The sequence below is a fragment of the Mustelus asterias genome, chromosome 1 (genome assembly GCF_964213995.1).
Source record: "Mustelus asterias chromosome 1, sMusAst1.hap1.1, whole genome shotgun sequence".
NCBI lineage: Eukaryota > Metazoa > Chordata > Chondrichthyes > Carcharhiniformes > Triakidae > Mustelus > Mustelus asterias.
The window spans coordinates 103893139-103910443 of record NC_135801.1 but is presented as its reverse complement, the minus strand read 5'-3'; the positions used below and the strand labels follow the sequence as shown (position 1 = coordinate 103910443).

The 17305-nt window shown below is 43.2% G+C and overlaps 1 protein-coding gene across 1 annotated transcript in view; it reads right to left on the bottom strand.

Annotated features, from left to right (window-relative positions):
* The window catches only part of nwd2 (NACHT and WD repeat domain containing 2), a 141716-nt gene extending 131951 nt beyond the window's left edge, over positions 1–9765 (bottom strand). Inside the window, exon 1 of the mRNA XM_078218806.1 lies at positions 9059–9765. Coding sequence (XP_078074932.1) covers positions 9059–9209 — 151 coding nt within the window. The 5' untranslated portion in view covers positions 9210–9765. The remainder of the gene's footprint in view (positions 1–9058) is intronic.
* Between the last annotated feature and the right edge of the window lie 7540 nt (positions 9766–17305).

The window sequence follows — 17305 nt, the reverse complement described above, 5'->3', positions numbered from 1 at the left end:
CCCTCTGTGACTGGATTCTAGACTTCCTAACCCACAGACCGCAATCAGTAAGGATAGGCAACAACACCTCCTCCATGATCATCCTCAACACCGGTGACCTGCAAGGCTGTGTCCTCAGCTCCCTACTATACTGCTTATACGCTTATGACTGTGTGGCCAAATTCCGTTCCAACACCATAGTGGATCAGCCCACAAACAATGATGAGATGGAGTACAGGAAAGAGATAGAGAATCTGGTGAAATGGTGCGATGGCAATAATCTCTCCCTCAATGTCAGTAAAATGAAGGAAATAGTCATCGATTTCAGGAAGCATAGTGGAGGACGTGCCCCTGTCTACATCAACAGGGACGAAATGGAAATGGTCAAGAGCTTCAAGTTTCTCGGTATCCTCATCACCAACAACCTACCCTAGTCCCTCCACACTGACGCTATAGTTAAGAAAGCCTACCAACGCCTATATTTTCTCAGGAGGCTAAGGAAAATTGGCATGTCCACTACGACTCTCACCAATTTCTACATATGCACTATAGAAAGTATCCTTTCCAGATGTAGCTTGGTATGACTCCTACTCTGACCAAGGACGCAAAAAACTACAAAGGGTTATGAATGTAGCCCAATCCATCACGCAAACCAGCCTCCCATCCACTGACTCTGTCTACACTTCCCACTGCCTCGGAAAAGCAGCCGGCATACTCTCTTCCACCTTCTTCCATTGGGAAAAGGGTACAAAAGTCTGAGATCATGTACCAACCGACTCAAGAACAGCTTCTTCCCTGCTGCCATCAGATTTTTGAATGGACCTAGCATATATTAAGTTGATTTTTCTCTACACCCTGGCTATGACTGTAACATTACATTCTGCGTCCTCTCCTCCTCCCTATGTATTCTATGAATGGTATGTTTTGTCTGAATGGCGTGCATGAAACAATACTTTTCACTGTATCCCAATACATATGACAATAAAATCAAATCAAATCTTAGAGAATCTAATAAGTCAATATAAATGAATGACAAAATCTAAATGATTCTGGCTTGAGAGGGCCTTAAACATTTGTGAAATGGTTAAGTGCCAAAGCAACAAATACAGTTTTTAAAAAGTCTTTCATGGAGTGTGAGCATCCCTGGCAAGGCTAGTGTTTGTTGCCCATTTTTAATTGCCCTTGAACTGAGTGGCTTGCTCGGCTTTAAAAGTCAATCACATTGTTGTGGATCTGGACTCATGTAGGTCAGACCAGGTAAGGACCCAAAAGGACATTAGTGAACAAAATGGGTCTTTATGACAACCAAGGACAGCCGTTATGGTCACCATTACTGACTCTAGGACTGCATTTCATGTTTTTTTAATTGAATTTAAATTCCACTAGCTTCTACTGGGATTTGAACCCATGTCCCAAGAGCATTAGTTTGGACCTCTGGATTGATAGTCCAGTGAAATTACCACAACACCATCATCTCCCATTTCATAGCCTGGACTACAATGCAGAAGTCGCATAAATGTTTAGTACAGGGCGCAAGATGCGAGACAGGATTGGTTATTGATTAGGTGATAATCAATAAGTGTCAGCGGTCATAACAAAAAGTGTGCGATTAAGACGAACGTTTTAAATCTGAATAAAGACAATTATGAGGATATGAGGGTCGAGTTAACTGAAGTGAATAGGGAAACTAGGTTAAAGTTTGGGACAGTAGAGGGGAAATGACAGACTTTTAAAGAGGATATTTAATAATTCTGAGCAAACATTCCCAATGAACGAGGCATCATCTGTGGCTAAATAAGGAAGTTAAGGACAAATTGAAAGAAATGCTGCATGAATCTACAAAGATTAGTGGTAGGTCAGGAAATCACAGACTTCAAGAACTGGCAAAGAATTACTAATACAATAATCAAGAGAGAATGTAGGAAACCAGATAGAGCAAGCCCACCATGTTAAAACAGATAATAAGATTATCTTATTAATCTTTAATAAGATAAAGATTATTTTATTAATCTTTAAATTAATAAAGATTTAAATTTAATCCTATTTTTTAGGATTAAAAATAGTTTAAATAGGAAAAGAGTAATAAAAGCTAGTGTTGGTCTTCTGGAACATGAATCTGGGGAATTGTTAATAGAAAAGAAGGGAATGATGGAGGTGTTGAACAGGTACTGTCTGTCTTCACTGTAGAAAACTGAGAAATCTTCCCAAATGAACTTGAAAATCAAGAGGTGACTTAAAACAATCCCATCACCAGGGAAAAGGTATTGGGAAAATTCCCAGGACCAGATGGCCTGCAGCCTAGGGTCTTAAAAGTGGCTACAAAGATAGTACAGGCGTGAGTTATAATCTTCCAAAATTCCTTAGCTTGTGGACAGGTCCCAGCCAGTCAGCAAGTAGTGAATGTGACACTTCTTATTCAAGAAAAGAGAGAGACATAAAGCAGGAAACTATAGGCCAGTTAGCCTAACAACTGTCATTGGAAAATTGCTAGAATCCATGATTAAGGAGGTTATAGCAGAGTACTGAGGAAATCATAATGGGATCAGGCAGAGTCCACATTGTTTTATGAAAGGGAACTTATGTTTAACTAATTTATTAGAGAGTTCTTTGAGGAAGTAACAAGCAAGGTTGATAAAGGGAAACCTGTAGATATGGAGTACTTGGATTTCCAAAAGGCATTTAATAAGGTGTCATATCAAAGATTGCTGCACAAAATAGGAGCTTATGGTGTAGGGGGTAACATATTGGCTAACCAATCCTTTATCCATGGTAATGAGAAGCAGAAAGTAAAGGTAAATGGGTGATTTTCAGATTGGTAAGTTATAACTAGTGAGTGTCGCTGGGGCCACAACTACTTACAATCTAAATCAATGACTTGGGTGAACAAAGAACAAAGTACAGTACAGCACAAGAAACAGGCCCTTCGGCCCTCCAAGCCTGTGCCGCTCATTGGTCCAACTAGACCATTCGTTTGTATCCCTCCATTCCCAGACTGCTCATGTGACTATCCAGGTAAGTCTTAAACGATGCCAGCGTGTCTGCCTCTACCACCCTACTTGGCAGCGCATTCCAGGCCCCCACCACTCTCTGTGTAAAAAACGTCCCTCTGACATCTGAAGGGACCGAACATTTGCGAGCTGAATTTGTTAGTGGTAACCAGATAGGTAGGAAAATAAGTTTGTCAAGAGTTTATAAAGGGATATGGACAGGTTAAATGAATGGGCGAAAATTAGCAGATGCAGTATAATATGGGGGAATGCAAACTTGATCACTTTGGCAGGAAGAATAGAAAAACTGTATGCTATTTAAATGGAGAGAGATTGCAAACTTTTGTGACACAGAGGGATCTGAGTGTCCTGGTGCATGAATCACAAAATGTTAGTAGGTAGGTACGGCAGGTTATTAGGAAGGTAAATGGTATATTGATATTTATTGCAAGGGGAATTGACTATAAAAGTAGGAAGGTTTTAGAACAGCTGTACAACACCTTGGTGAGACCACATCTAGAGTACTATGTACAATTTTGGTCTCCTTATTTGAAAAAGGAAATAATTGCATTAGATGCAGTTAAGAGAAGGTTTATTTGACTCATTCCTGAGATGAAGGGCTTAGCCATCGGAGTTTAGAACAATGAAAGGTGATCCTGTTAAAACATATAAGATCTTGAGGGGAATTTGATACAGTAGATCCCAGGTGGAAGTTTCCTTGTGTGCGAGAGACTAGAACTAGAGGACACTGTTTAAGAATAAGAAGTCTCCCTTGAAGATGGGGATAAGGAGAATTTTCTCTCAGTGGGTCATTAGTCTGTGAAATTGTCTTCCCCAGAAAAGTGGTGGTTGGATCATTGAATTTTCTCAAGGCTAGATAAGGAAGTAAGTGTCATGGCAGTGAGATGGGGTGTGTGTGTGTGGTGGGGATGGGGTAGACGGCGAGGGGGAGGTGGTGTGCGCGGCAGGCTTGGAGTTGAAGCCACAACCAGAACAGCCATGATTTTATTGAATGGCAGATCAGGCTAGTTGAGCTTAACGGCCTAACCTGCCCCAAAGTCCTATGTTAGAAAAACAAAGAGCATGTAAAATCAGTATCCATCATTTGAAAGTCCCAAACACATATACAGATGAAGACTAATTTGACTGATCTTGGCTTATTGGGGCAGCATGGTGGCACAGAGGCACAGAGGCACTGCTGCTTCATTACTTCGATGCCTGTCTTGGGTCACTGTCCGTCCGGAGTCTGCATGTTCTCCCCGTGTCTGCATGGTTTCCTCCGAGTGCTCTGGTTTCCTCCCGCAGTCCGAAAGATGTGCGGGTTAGGTGCATTGGCCGTGCTAAATTCTCCCTCAGTGTACCCGAACAGGCGCCAGAGTGTGGCAATGAGGGGATTTTCACAGTAACTTCATTGCAGTGTTAATGTAAGCCTACTTGTGACACTAATAAATAAACTTTAAACTGGAAAAGCCTCCAGTACAAAATTATAGTAGACCATCTGCAGGGGTTACTGCAAGGCCTTTAACTGGTCAAAGCAGTTGAAGCATTGCTTTAGCATAAACATAAACCTTTGTTTTTTGTTATATTTTTTGAACCATTACATATGGTGAGTGTTCATCAGAAAAGGAGCTTATGAGTTTACAATTTACTGATGCACAGTTGCAGCAGGCAAATTCTCTCACTCACTGATGATTCAGAAAAATTGACCCGCAAATACCTATTCTGTGGATCCTGGTTCATTCTGGATCATAGGTCGTGATATAGAATTTCTTGGGTTCTAAAGAAACTTTGCAAAGCTCAATGCAATCCAGTATTGGGCTGGTGCTAATCTCTGTTGTATAATAGTGGGAAGATATGAATTATTGTGGAAGTAATGGCCTGGATCTTCTGACAATGCTGAGAACCCAGGGCACATGCCAGTATTTATCTGAGACGTTGAGACTTCCAATAGGCAGAATCACATTGCTCGGGCCCCTCCAAGAATATCTCTACCCTGACACCGAGCATTGAAGACTTGGACTTCATGCCCGTAACTTTACCCAGATATTTATCCCAGGCTATTCCAACTGTTAACCAATGCTTAGGGCCTGTGTTGACAGTGATTAACAGTAGAAGCTGCATCACAAAGGCCTAAAAATGTATTTAACATTGAACAAGTAACACCAGCACTCGCACTCCCACTCCAAATTCACAATAATTAAGTCTTTGAAATGTTGAAATAGTTTTTTAAAAAACCTCAAACAATTCACCAAAGAAAAACTCAACATAACTTTGCAAGCATGCTGACCTTCAGGGAAGTTACTTGAGCTGGTGACATCAAAACTCCACTCCTCCTCATGGATTCCTGCGATTATAGCCTGCTCCTCACTCTGGGACAAGAAATTCCAGTTGCAACAGTGAGAAGAGGATTGGGCTCACTTTTAATCGTGGTGAGCAGCGACCGTTGTGGCACCACTGCTGACTGGAAAATCTGGGCCAATGTTATTCTATATTTACACCCTGGACTTGCACCAAAGTAAAACTTTTCTTTATTGTTCATTTTTTAATTGCAACTTTCATTTGAAAATCTTGTTACACAACTTTGTTTTATATTAAAAATGACTTTATTTGTTGAGTGAGCTGAACCCACAGAATAAGTTTTAAAAACTGGCAACAGTGACCAAACAGCAGTTCTTAAAATGGCCAACTATTTACATAATTTCAACTTGCAAATTGTAAACTATTAGTCTGGAAGTAGCCCAACAGAGCAAATCACTGAAACGAGTGTATATGGCTCATCCTCTGAACTACTCTCAGACTTCCTGACATAGTCTGTTTATCCAGATGGGTGTGGACTGAGTTGTTAATCACTTTGAACAATGGACCTTGGCTGAGAGGAGGACTCCACATCACTTTAAACAATGAACCTGGAATGAAGGTTCCCTAACTTGCTGTGACCATATTTGATAAGTGGCTAGTTTGTGAATGGTGGTCACATGATATTAAGCTAACCCTCCCTTTTGGTTAAAAAAGCTTTTTTCAGTGATAGAGACAGACAGAACATGAGTGGGTAATAATGAGAAGAGAACTCATGGTTCCTCTCTCTTTCCTCAGCCATTCTGCAAGCATGAGCCCTGCCTCAGATACTGACCAGTGGCATCTTCAATGTAAACCAAACAGCTGCCAAATTCAAAGGAAAAGATGGAGATTGTCCATCAATACTTCAAATTGTCAGTGTAGAACAAGGAAAAATAACCAAACATGCCCTGAAACCATCCAACACATCCACCTACAGGTACATAAATAACTGGCTTTCTTTTGGACATTCTTAAACAATTTACTGTACTTTCGCTCCTTGTTACTTACCTGTATGTGCATGCATCTCTTGGATGCACATGCAAGTTGGAGCATTTTTTAAATATTGTCTATCAGCCGTTAAGGACAATAAATACCCCTCCCTGAGAAAACCTGTCTGCGTGTGCGTCTTCTACAGACAAAGCACTAAACAGTTAAATCATAGAATCCCTACAGTGCAGAAGGAGGCCATTCAGCCCAAGGAGTCTGCACCAACTGCAATCCCACTCAGGCCCTATTCCCGTAACCCCACATAATTACCCTGCTAATCCGGCCAATCAACCTAACCCGCACATGGGTTTCCTTCTGATGCTCCGGTTTCCTCCCACATGGACTGGGGGAGGAAACCAGAGCACCTGGAAGAAACCCATGCAGACATGGGAAAATGCAAACTCCACACAGTGACCTGAGGCCGGAATTGAACCCGGGTCCCTGGCACTGTAAGACAGCAGTGCTAACCATTGTGCCACCGTGCCGCCCAATCCTCACTAAATTGACAAGCAAATTATTTTAAAAACACCTGTTGTGGTCAGCCAAGAGGTGGAAAGGGAGGGGAGCCATGCTACCATTTCTCACCCTTCTCAGGTACAGAGGAATCTAAGACTTCTCAACACAAGGGGAGCAATTTTGACTCTATGCAATAGCGCATCAGCAACCACTTTTAAATCTTCCTGACTTTTATTTCCATTGACTACACAATTATGCAATGTCACAATTATCCAGATCAGTGTGAGATTTATTTTTGGATGAATTGTTTGTTGTTTACCCTCTGGGAAAAACAACTTCCATTTCGCACATTAATTAGCTTGGATCTATTAAATATATTTTTTAAACATTGTGGGGATAGCGTTGGCTCAAAAAAAGCATGAAAATACAACTTTTTACTCTGCTTCCTTTGTGGCAAAATGGTTAAAATATCCCATAACATGACATTCATGTTGAACATACAAACTGGCTCTTGGAAATTTCCAACCGATGATAACATTTTGTAAACACAATTAGGAGTGTTTGGGTATATTTTCACCTTGAAACTAATTATTGATAATGTAACACCAGCAAATCGCAGACACAACTTTTTACTTGAGCCTCCTTAACCACAATGAAAACAAACCCTATCCCTTGTGCAATTCTTAATAACGCCATCAACATTTTGTGATGTTAATTTATAGATGGTAATTCTTGAACAAAATTGATTTTATAAATAAAAAAAACTAACTTGACGCTTCAATCTGGAAATAATGAAGCACATTCATGCTCTCAGACATCTGAAATGCACTCAGCTCCACAAACATTTATGCTTCACAATCCTCTTCATTATCACATCGTCTACAGATTCTTGAGCTTGAAAGTACAACTGTACTCCCTGAAACTTCAAACATAAGGAAAAAACTCGAATGCCTGAAAGCACAACAGCACCCCCTGAGACTTCAAGCATAGAAAAAAAAGTCATTTAAATAAGTCCACAGTGTATGAAATGGGGACATAAGGCTTGTGAAGCAGATCTATATATCTGATGCATGACCTCATCTATTACAGATTAAGAGAGCAATTTCTCTCATCTTCACATAATAAGCAATGCCAGCCTATGCCCATCATTTCTCCTCTCATTCCAGACATCGTGAGACATTTCCACGATAGACATTTCATGTGTTTAAGTTCCAGAAAAAAATATAAGTACCTGCTTCCAATTTCCCAATCCACAATGTTCACATAAAATCTATTTCAATACTACTAATTTCAAAATGATCAAAGATTAATATCACGTTAAAGAAAAATTGGAAGCGAAACAGCATCCCTGCTGCCCTGCTATTGTGCAGCTGGGCAGAGGCCGAATACAGCAGCTGGCCATTCCTGCCAGCCTGCAGCCTGACTCCGATTCCTGGAAAGGATTGGGTCAAATGATGCGCTCACATCACCAATCATGTCACTACATTCACTAGTGCCAATTCACCCGATAACTTGCCTCTTAAGAAAATTACCAGGTGATAGCAACAGTCAGGGATGATTTCAGCCTTCCCGAAGCGAGAATCAAACCCACAAAAAACTGCGGTCACACTTTTAAAGACTGAATGGAAGCCATGGAGAAAAGTGGAAATGTGATATAATGGTGAAAGATGGCATTATCCAGGAGGTGGATCGGTTTAATTTGTAGGGATGGTCTCCTATACAGCCACTAGCACACATAACCTTTCACTCAACAATATTCCCTCTTGCTGTATTTATAAATAGAGCGGGTTCCACTCAGCTTAATCGGCAGGTTTGTTTGACAGTGACTGACTAAGGCAGCACTAACATAACGAGCGAACAGGTATACGCTTAATTAAATTATCTTCCAAGGACTTTTTCCTCAGTGAAACTTCCAGTACCAATAAGATTTTTTTGAAGCTATAAATCGCTTTATTTACAGTACCTGATTAATCAAGTTTTGAATTAACTAAAACAAAACTGTGCTGGTAAATGTGATGGAGTTAAAGCCATTGAATTTTAGTTCTGACAGAACAGTAAATTATTGATATCACAACTCACATTTAACAGATATTTGTAATAAAGTGACTTAAACACAATAATGGCAGCGAGCAAACAATGACTGATAATCCTTAGACCAAACTTGGGGGACACATTCAAACTTGGGGAATATATTTAAAATTATTATTTTTTAAAAACTTCCGACACCAAACTTTTTTTTAAAGGACATGAACGGATGGCACCATAGTGCAGTGTAAGTTTGAAAGAATGAAGCTTAGATGTTGAATTCCTACCTTCGGGATTGGAGCTGATGAAGACTTTGATGCTTCTGCTGCCGGGGAGATGCTGGGGGAGAGCGGCCACTGCTCCAGTCAGTGCCGCCCGGCGGAGCGCCGAGTCCCGGGGAGAGGGCAGCCTGGAACCTGGCACCGACCACATCAACATCTTCACCGTTACTGAAAAGGGGGACACACACCAAGCGAGAAATAGGGGGCTTTCCTCTCTAAAACAAATGGGGTGTAGGGAGAGGGAAGGCTGTCTCTGCGAGTGGAGGCACACAGCAGCTAGTGGTGGGGCAGCCAGTAGCCGGGGAACCCCCCAGCCTCCATCCGAGAGCTCCAGCAGCGCTCTCCCCAAGAAAAGCCCGCAAAATCCAGCAAGTGGAGTCTGATTAGCTCAACATCTCACACCATTTGGGCAAAATACTAAATCAGGAAGGGTCCAGCTCAGGGCATGACTTAAGGGGGTCAAATACTGCAAATTACAGAAAAAAAGAAATCCAATTCTTTATCATTGGCAGTCACTTTTCTGGTTAAAGTGCCTGCTTGTTTATTGGGTGGAAAGCGGTCGTTAGCTCGTGGTTTTCAAAGGACTGCTCTGAAAGCAGTCAGAAACTTGAGGGGGAATAAGTAGAGAGAGAAAGAGGACAAACGCATCTCCCAGGACATCCCGCTCCCTCCCTCCTGCCAGGAGGACATGGAGAGCCGCAGGGCTCTGGGAGGAGGCTTTCACTGGCTTGCCATGGCGGGGACACAGGGATTTCTGACTTGGGGGGTGGGGGAGAGGCTGATCCTCCCGCCGCAGAGAGCCGGAGCTGCTCTTCACTCCTCCCAGCCGCTGCCGCTTGTGGTCGCCACCCTCTCCGTCTCTCTCAGATCGATTAGTGTTCAATCCGCCCTCCTCTCCTTCAGAGATTTCGCTCAGAACCGGGAGAGAGAGTTGAGCTGAAACGCCTTCTGCCTGATTTCTGAGAGCGGCTCTAGTCGCTGAACGCGGAGAAATGTCCTGGTAGAGAGAGAGAGAGCAGAGCCCCTGCGGGAAGCCAGGAGGTGCCCAGAGCTCCCGGAGCTCCAGTCAGATGTGGCTCCCAACAACCTCGGAGAGAAGCGAGAGAAGATGTTGTGACCAGAGTCACCTGGTTCACAGAGCGCCCCGAGAGTAGTTACATTGCCAGTTGTATCAGAGCAAGCTGAGGGAGCGCTGCAAACAGCCCTCTCCTGAGTGAGCAAACACTGGAGAGCACACTGAGCTTTAGAGACTGAATCTCAGAGAACACTGAGCTTTAGAGACTGAATCTCACAGTACACAGCTTTAGAGACTGAAGCTCAGAGCAGACTAAGTTTCAGAGACTGGATCTTACAGCAGACTAAACTGCAGACTAAGCTTTGCAGACTGAATCTCAGAGCAGACTAAGCTTCAGGTACTAAACCTCAGAGCAGACTGAGTTTTAGAGACAGGATCTCAGAGCAGACTGAGTTTTAGAGACAGGATCTCAGAGCAGACTGAGCTTACTCTGAGCACCAGCCTGCGATATAAATGCGATCGGCTGCAGCAAAAGCCACATGTGAACCCAGCAGGTGCACAACTGGGGACAGCTACATCTATCACCCAGAGCGCTTCATATTCACACTCAGATCGCTTTGAAATCTCTTCATCTCCGGCTCACATTCCAGGGAAATTTAATTTTTAATACACGTAATCAATACGAGAACTGTAGGACACCGATGGCAGCTTTGAGTTAAATGTCACAGGGAAAATACTAAATAAGTAGTTCAAACATCTGCCGGTGTTTTTTTAAAATAACACATACACTGAGGTGGTCAATAATGGCAGAAAAAAGGATCTGAGTTAATGCCAAAGATCACCTGAAACCCATTGGACAGTGACATTTTCCGTGTCTCTTTCAGGTCAGTAACCTATATTAAACCGAGATTAGACCTTCATTCTAGTTTGTGATTATAGAACAAAATCTGGAAACGGAGGAATTTGTACTGATTGCCGAGAGACAATGTTTCATTTTATTAATGCACGACAATTTCCCGTTCAGTGGCAGGCACTAACACTGACTGTTGATCTTGAACGATCCCAATCAGCTTCTTTAGATTGCTCCCACTGTCTGTCCTCAAATTTGAGGTCACAAGAACGGCCAATGCCCCTCTCTACCTGCAGGAGATATTCGGGCAACACTATCACGAGCATTTCTTTTACCCCGAGTTAAATGGGGCCAGTGATTCAGCTGTAAGGAATTACAACATGCCCGGCCTGGCAAGAATCCGCCTTTAGTTTCAGCTGAACTAATTTTCCAGGCAGCGTGTGGAGGGATTTGAATCGGTTACCTAAGCAAAATCTCGCAATATTAATAGTACCCGTGAATTGCCCTGTCCTTCAATGTGTGTGTGTGAGACCCAGCCATGTCCAGACTGCCTCGCTGACTTCATTCAACTTGCTGACAAATGATTCATTATTTGTAGCCAAAATACTAGTTTTCAATAACGTCCTGGAAATGTCATTTGTCTGAAAAGGAAAACCGGTTTGAACTGAATTAAATGATGTTCTGCATTTGTCAGTTGTTGAACAGACACACGGGGAAACAAAGCGGAATAATCACCTGGAAACAAAATAGGGAGATACACATGGAGAATGAATGTGTCAATTGGTTAATTATCAAAGTTGTGATTATCATCACCATCATTATGAAGCTTGTTTTCTCTTGGATGTAGAATGCTTGTGTATGTTCTAACCTTCTCCTGTCTATCCCAGTTCAGATAACATCGAATGTGCTAAATGTAACCACCAACTCGAACGTACATGCATCTGGCGATGCTGTACTTCAGCAATTTATTGTATTATACCCAACCGGGAATTCCGTTATTCCCAATTTTTGAAAGGTCATAAATCATAAAATCCCAGAATCCCCACAGTGCAGTCATTCGGCCCATCAAGCAAGCCCCAAATACAATCCCACCCAGGCTCTATCCTTTAACTTATATACCCTGCTAGTTCCCCTGACACTAAGCAGCAACTTAGCATGGCCAATCAACCAAACTAGCACAACTTTGGAGCATGGGAGGAACTGGAGCACCTGGAGGAAACCCATGCAGACACGAGGAGAATGTGCAGACTTAAGACCATAAGACATAGGAGCGGAAGTAAGGCCATTCGGCCCATCGAGTCCACTCCACCATTCAATCATGGTTGATTTCAACTCCATTTACCCGCTCTCTCCCCATAGCCCTTAATTCCTCGAGAAATCAAGAATTTATCAATTTCTGTCTTGAAGACGCTCAACGTCTCGGCCTCCACAGCCCTCTGTGGCAATGAATTCCACAGACCTACCACCCTCTGGCTGAAGAAATTTCTCCTCACCTCTGTTCTAAAGTGACTCCCTTTTATTCTAAGGCTGTGCCCCCGCGTCCTAGTCTCCCCTGCTAATGGAAACAACTTCCCTACGTCCATCCTATCTAAGCCGTTCATTATCTTGTAAGTTTCTATCAGATCTCCCCTCAACCTCCTAAACTCCAATGAATATAATCCCACGATCCTCAGACGTTCATCGTATGTCAGGCCTACCATTCCTGGGATCATCCGTGTGAATCTCCGCTGGACCCGCTCACACAGACAGCCACCCGAGGCCGGAATTGAACCCAGTTCCCTGGTGCTGTGAGGCAGCAGTGCTAACCACTGTGCCACTCTGGTTTTACTGCCGTTATCAGCACGCTAGCATCTGAACTTGCCCTCACTGCTGCATCAGGCTTTCCATGTAACGTTTGACAAGTCAACCTTTTTCAATAATGGTTACTCTGCAAATTACTTTGAAATGTTGTACACACTGGGCCCTATTTTACCATTTTAATTCTAAGTGCTGGACTGGGAGTGTTTCAGATGTGACTTTTAGACCCGTTCTGAGGCACCCCCATATGCACTCTGCCTGAAAAAATACCAGCGAGTCCGAATCACGCTGCGCAAGCCTGTAGATGGGGTATAACGCGCCCGAAACCTTGCAGCTCCGATTGGCACCTCCAACTGCGCATGCACAGAAAAAAATGATAGAATGCCACTCCCCTGCCACATCCCTCCTGGACCAGATAATGCCTCCTCCAGCCCCCACAGACATTGCCCCAACCCCCCAACATTAGTGACCCATTATCTCCCCACCCCCTTTCCCTCCACTGATCTCAGGCAGGGTGGCAGTGGACCCCCTTTCACCCCACGGATCTCAGGGAGGGTGGTAGTGGACCCCCCTTCCCCTCCGCTGAACTCAGGCAGAGTGGCAGGGGACCCCCCTTCCCTTCTACTGATCTCAGACAGAGTGGCAGCGAACTCCCTTTCACCCCCACTGATCTCAGGCAGAGTGGCAGTGGAGCCCCCCCCCCCCCCCCCCACACCAATCTCAAGCAGAGTGGCAGTGGACCCACCATCCCCCCACCTCCACCGATCTCAAGCAGAGAGCAGTCGGATGCTAGGCAGTTATCTCCTCACTAACCCACACTGATGGAGCATCTGAGTCGGACTTACATGGAGCATGGCTGTTTCATGCTGATTCTGGATGAGTGAACGTAGTGGTAAATGGGAAAGTGCCGGTAAAGTTGGGCGTGCTACCCATTAAGTCAATTTAAATACATGCAAATGCACTTAAATGGCCGTTTCAGGCGCGGTCCCGATCGCGGCCATTTTCGGGCCTTTGTAAAGGAGGAACAAGCATGGAGGCGGATCACGCTACTCGCCTAACACCTGACTCTACCAAGTTTTTGCACTTGAAAACGGGCACAACGCGATGGTAAAATCAGGCCCATTGTATCTCCATCAGTGACAACCACAGTTAAAAGCTGGAGCTGATGGGACTTTGAAAAGTGCCAATGCTCTTCTTTCAGATATGGGCGCCATTTTATTCTGGTGCTGTGGTGGGATTTGAACTCTCAGCTCTACGCTGCTAGTCCAACAAGGATTGTTTCTTGGCAACGCTCTGCCACAGATAAATAGCCTACCGAGTGTTCCTGCTCACCATTCACCATTGGGAATTACATTGAAAACTTCCTGTTGCCGTGGAATTGCACCCGTCTCTGACCTCTCTCTACAGGAAAACAGTGGGGAAGGAGAAAAAAATCAATGAACAACCTAAAAACAAAACTCAATTCAAAAAATTGTAAGTTTTGGAAATATTCACATTCAAACCATCAGTAGAAAAGCTCCGTCACTGCAGGATGCTGTGCAGTATTCCGTTTCCCGAATGTTAGGTAATTTGACAATGTTTCAGTTCTCAATAATGTATTTCCTCCAAATTCTAACAGCTAGTGTTAACATGCAATGGGATACAGCACAGACATGTTCTGGTGTGGTAGATTTGGACCCAACTGGATTTAACATCCATATGATTTTGTTGCTTAACTTTGTCACTTGAGTGTCAACATAGAACCATAGAGTCCCTACAGTGCAGAAAAAGACTATCCAGCCTGGAGTTGGCTCATTGGTCTTGAGTTGGCTCCGGGCGCCAAATGTTCTTAGGATTCTATGGCCCATCAAGTCTGCACTGAATCTCCGAAAGAGCATCCAACCCAGGCCTTCCCCTCTGCCTTATCCCCATAACCCTGCACATTTGCCATGGCTAATCACCCTAACCTACACATCTTTGGGCACAAAGGGGCAATTTAGCATGGCCAATCCACCTAAGCTGCAAGTCTTTGGACTGTGGGAGGAAACAAATGCACCCAGAGGAAACACACACAGACATGGGGAGAACATGCAAACTCCACACAGACAGTGGCCCAAGGTCAGAATTGAACCTGGGTCTCTGGCACTGTGAAACAGCAGTGCTAATCAGTGTGCCACCGTGCCACCCATGGTCACACATTTGATCCTGTTTTATTGGTCCTGCTTGGCTGCTCTAGCTCCGTACTTTCAGGCAAAGTGAATATTTTTTATCAGATCTTTCTGTTGAAAGTTCATTGACCTGAACCTCTCCCGCTCAGAGCTGCATGACCTGATGAGTACTTCCAGCACTTTCCATTTTATTTCAGACTTCCAGCAGGTGTGGTATTTTTCTTTTGTTTTAGATGTTACTGGGATTAGGTTGACTCCAGAAGGCAAGCTTGCTGATTGCTAACTAGAACTCAGTCATCCTCTGTGATAGTCATGATATGTGAGGGGAAATCTACCGACTTTCAGTATGCTGCTGATGACTAACCTGCTATCCTGGGCCATTGATCCATCTAGGACATATAAAAGCAAATTACTGCCGATGCTGGAGTCTGAAACAAAAACAAAAATGCTAGAAAATCTTAGCAGGTCTGGGAACATCTGTGGAGAGAGAACATGGCTAACATTTGAGTCTGGATGACTTTTCATCAGATGGGTAAGTCTCACCAGATGCTGTGATTCTTCCTCCTTGATCCCAAATAATCCTAGAAGTGAATATTCTAATGTGCAAGATAGTCTCAGCTGAACAAGCAACAGAAGGCTTATCAGTGTTCTGTGCTAATGAACTGCATTACTGTGACTGGTTTAAACCAGTAGTAACTTGAAGACTTTAATATTGCCAACTTGGAACTAAGATCTTGCAGTTTAAGAAAGTGAGATGTGTACCTACTGAGTGTTCAGAATGTATGATAGAGTACCATGACAGCTCCTATTTTGAGCTGAGTTTTGCACACACACTTTTTTGTCCTTTGGGAAATAGTGGAGGTGGGGGGTGTGGCGGGGGTGGGGGGGGGGGGGGGCGGTGGTGTTGGAGGGGGGGGGGGTGTTGGAAGGATTTCCAAGTTAATTATCTGGCCGGTGAACCGCTTTGGATGCTCCTTCAGTGGCCAACAAGTTCTGGCATTAGACCCAAATCCAGACTTCTGATCCAGTGGTGGCAGATGCTACGACTTCCCACAAGGCCTCCTTACTACAGCCACCTGTAACTGCCTATTTGTTGGTGGCTGGAATGTGAATGTCTCATTGGCTCTAAATTTTGGAATTTCAAGCAAATGGAGACTACTGATCAGGATTTCTTGATAGTTTGGAATGTAAACTTCAAACATCTGACAACATTTGGTGTTTGGGCAATGTTAACTATTGTTAGGGTCCCGGACCAGAACCACAAGGTATATTATGAAGCCAGACTAGACCCCAATAATTTTTTCTGTTTTGACATAAATGTGAAAAAAGGATGTTTCATTCCAGAGGTAATTCCATTGACAAATTCGGGATCCTTTATCAAAACAAGATTTATTCACAACACAGTTAAATATACCTCTTACAAAATGAAACAGTTTAACTTGTAACAGTTGAACAACCTTTAAACATGAAAAGAAACAACTCTAATTTCTAACTTATCACTATTGCAGTTCCAAATAAGCACCATTCTTCTTACAGATTCAAAACCCAATTTAAATATAGTTAGCAATCACAAATATAACGAGTGTAGACAGCCTTAGGGTTTTCAGAGAGATACATAGATCTTTCAGAAGCCGGAAAACAACCCCAACTTGAACCAAAACAGCTGAACTCCAACTCCTTTCTGAACAAGCTTGTTTCTTTTTGCTACAGATCCAAGACTGCACATAAACCAGAACATCACACGACCCTGTCAATCACTGTAATCTGAAATCCCAGAGGAATTTAAGTAAACAGAAGTCCATTAACTTTACTTAATATAACCACTTGCAAGGATGAAATGAGCAATTATTCTGCTCTCCCAGCATCTGAGCTGTATTCCTTCCAAACATACTGACTACCTGTAGAAAAAAGTTGAACTTTAAAACATTCCCCTGAAACATAAAAAACACGATATATACATATATTATTTCATAAGTTCATAAGATACAGGAGCAGAATTGGGCATTTGTCCCAACGAGTCCATTCCGCCATTCAATCATTGCTGATATGCTCCTCATCCCCATTTTCCTGCCTTCTCCCTGTAACCTTTCAACCCATTACCAATTAAAAATCTGTCCAAGGTGCATCCACTGCACCTTGGGGTAGCGAATTCCACAGATTCACAACCCTTTGGGAGAAGCAGTTTCTCCTCAACTCTGTTTTAAATTTGCTACCCCTTATCCTAAGACTAGGACTTCTCATCCTAGAATGTCCCACAAGAGGAAGCATCCACTCCACGTCTACTTTATCCATACCTTTTATCATCATTTGCTCACTTTCCTCACACTATGGAGCTTTGGGAGCTGAGAAGGACAGTTTCATTCTCAGTCATCTGGGTGCCTGACATGTACAGAAATCTATTATCATGTTCAAAAGCTTTCATACTTGGCAAATGAGAAATCCAC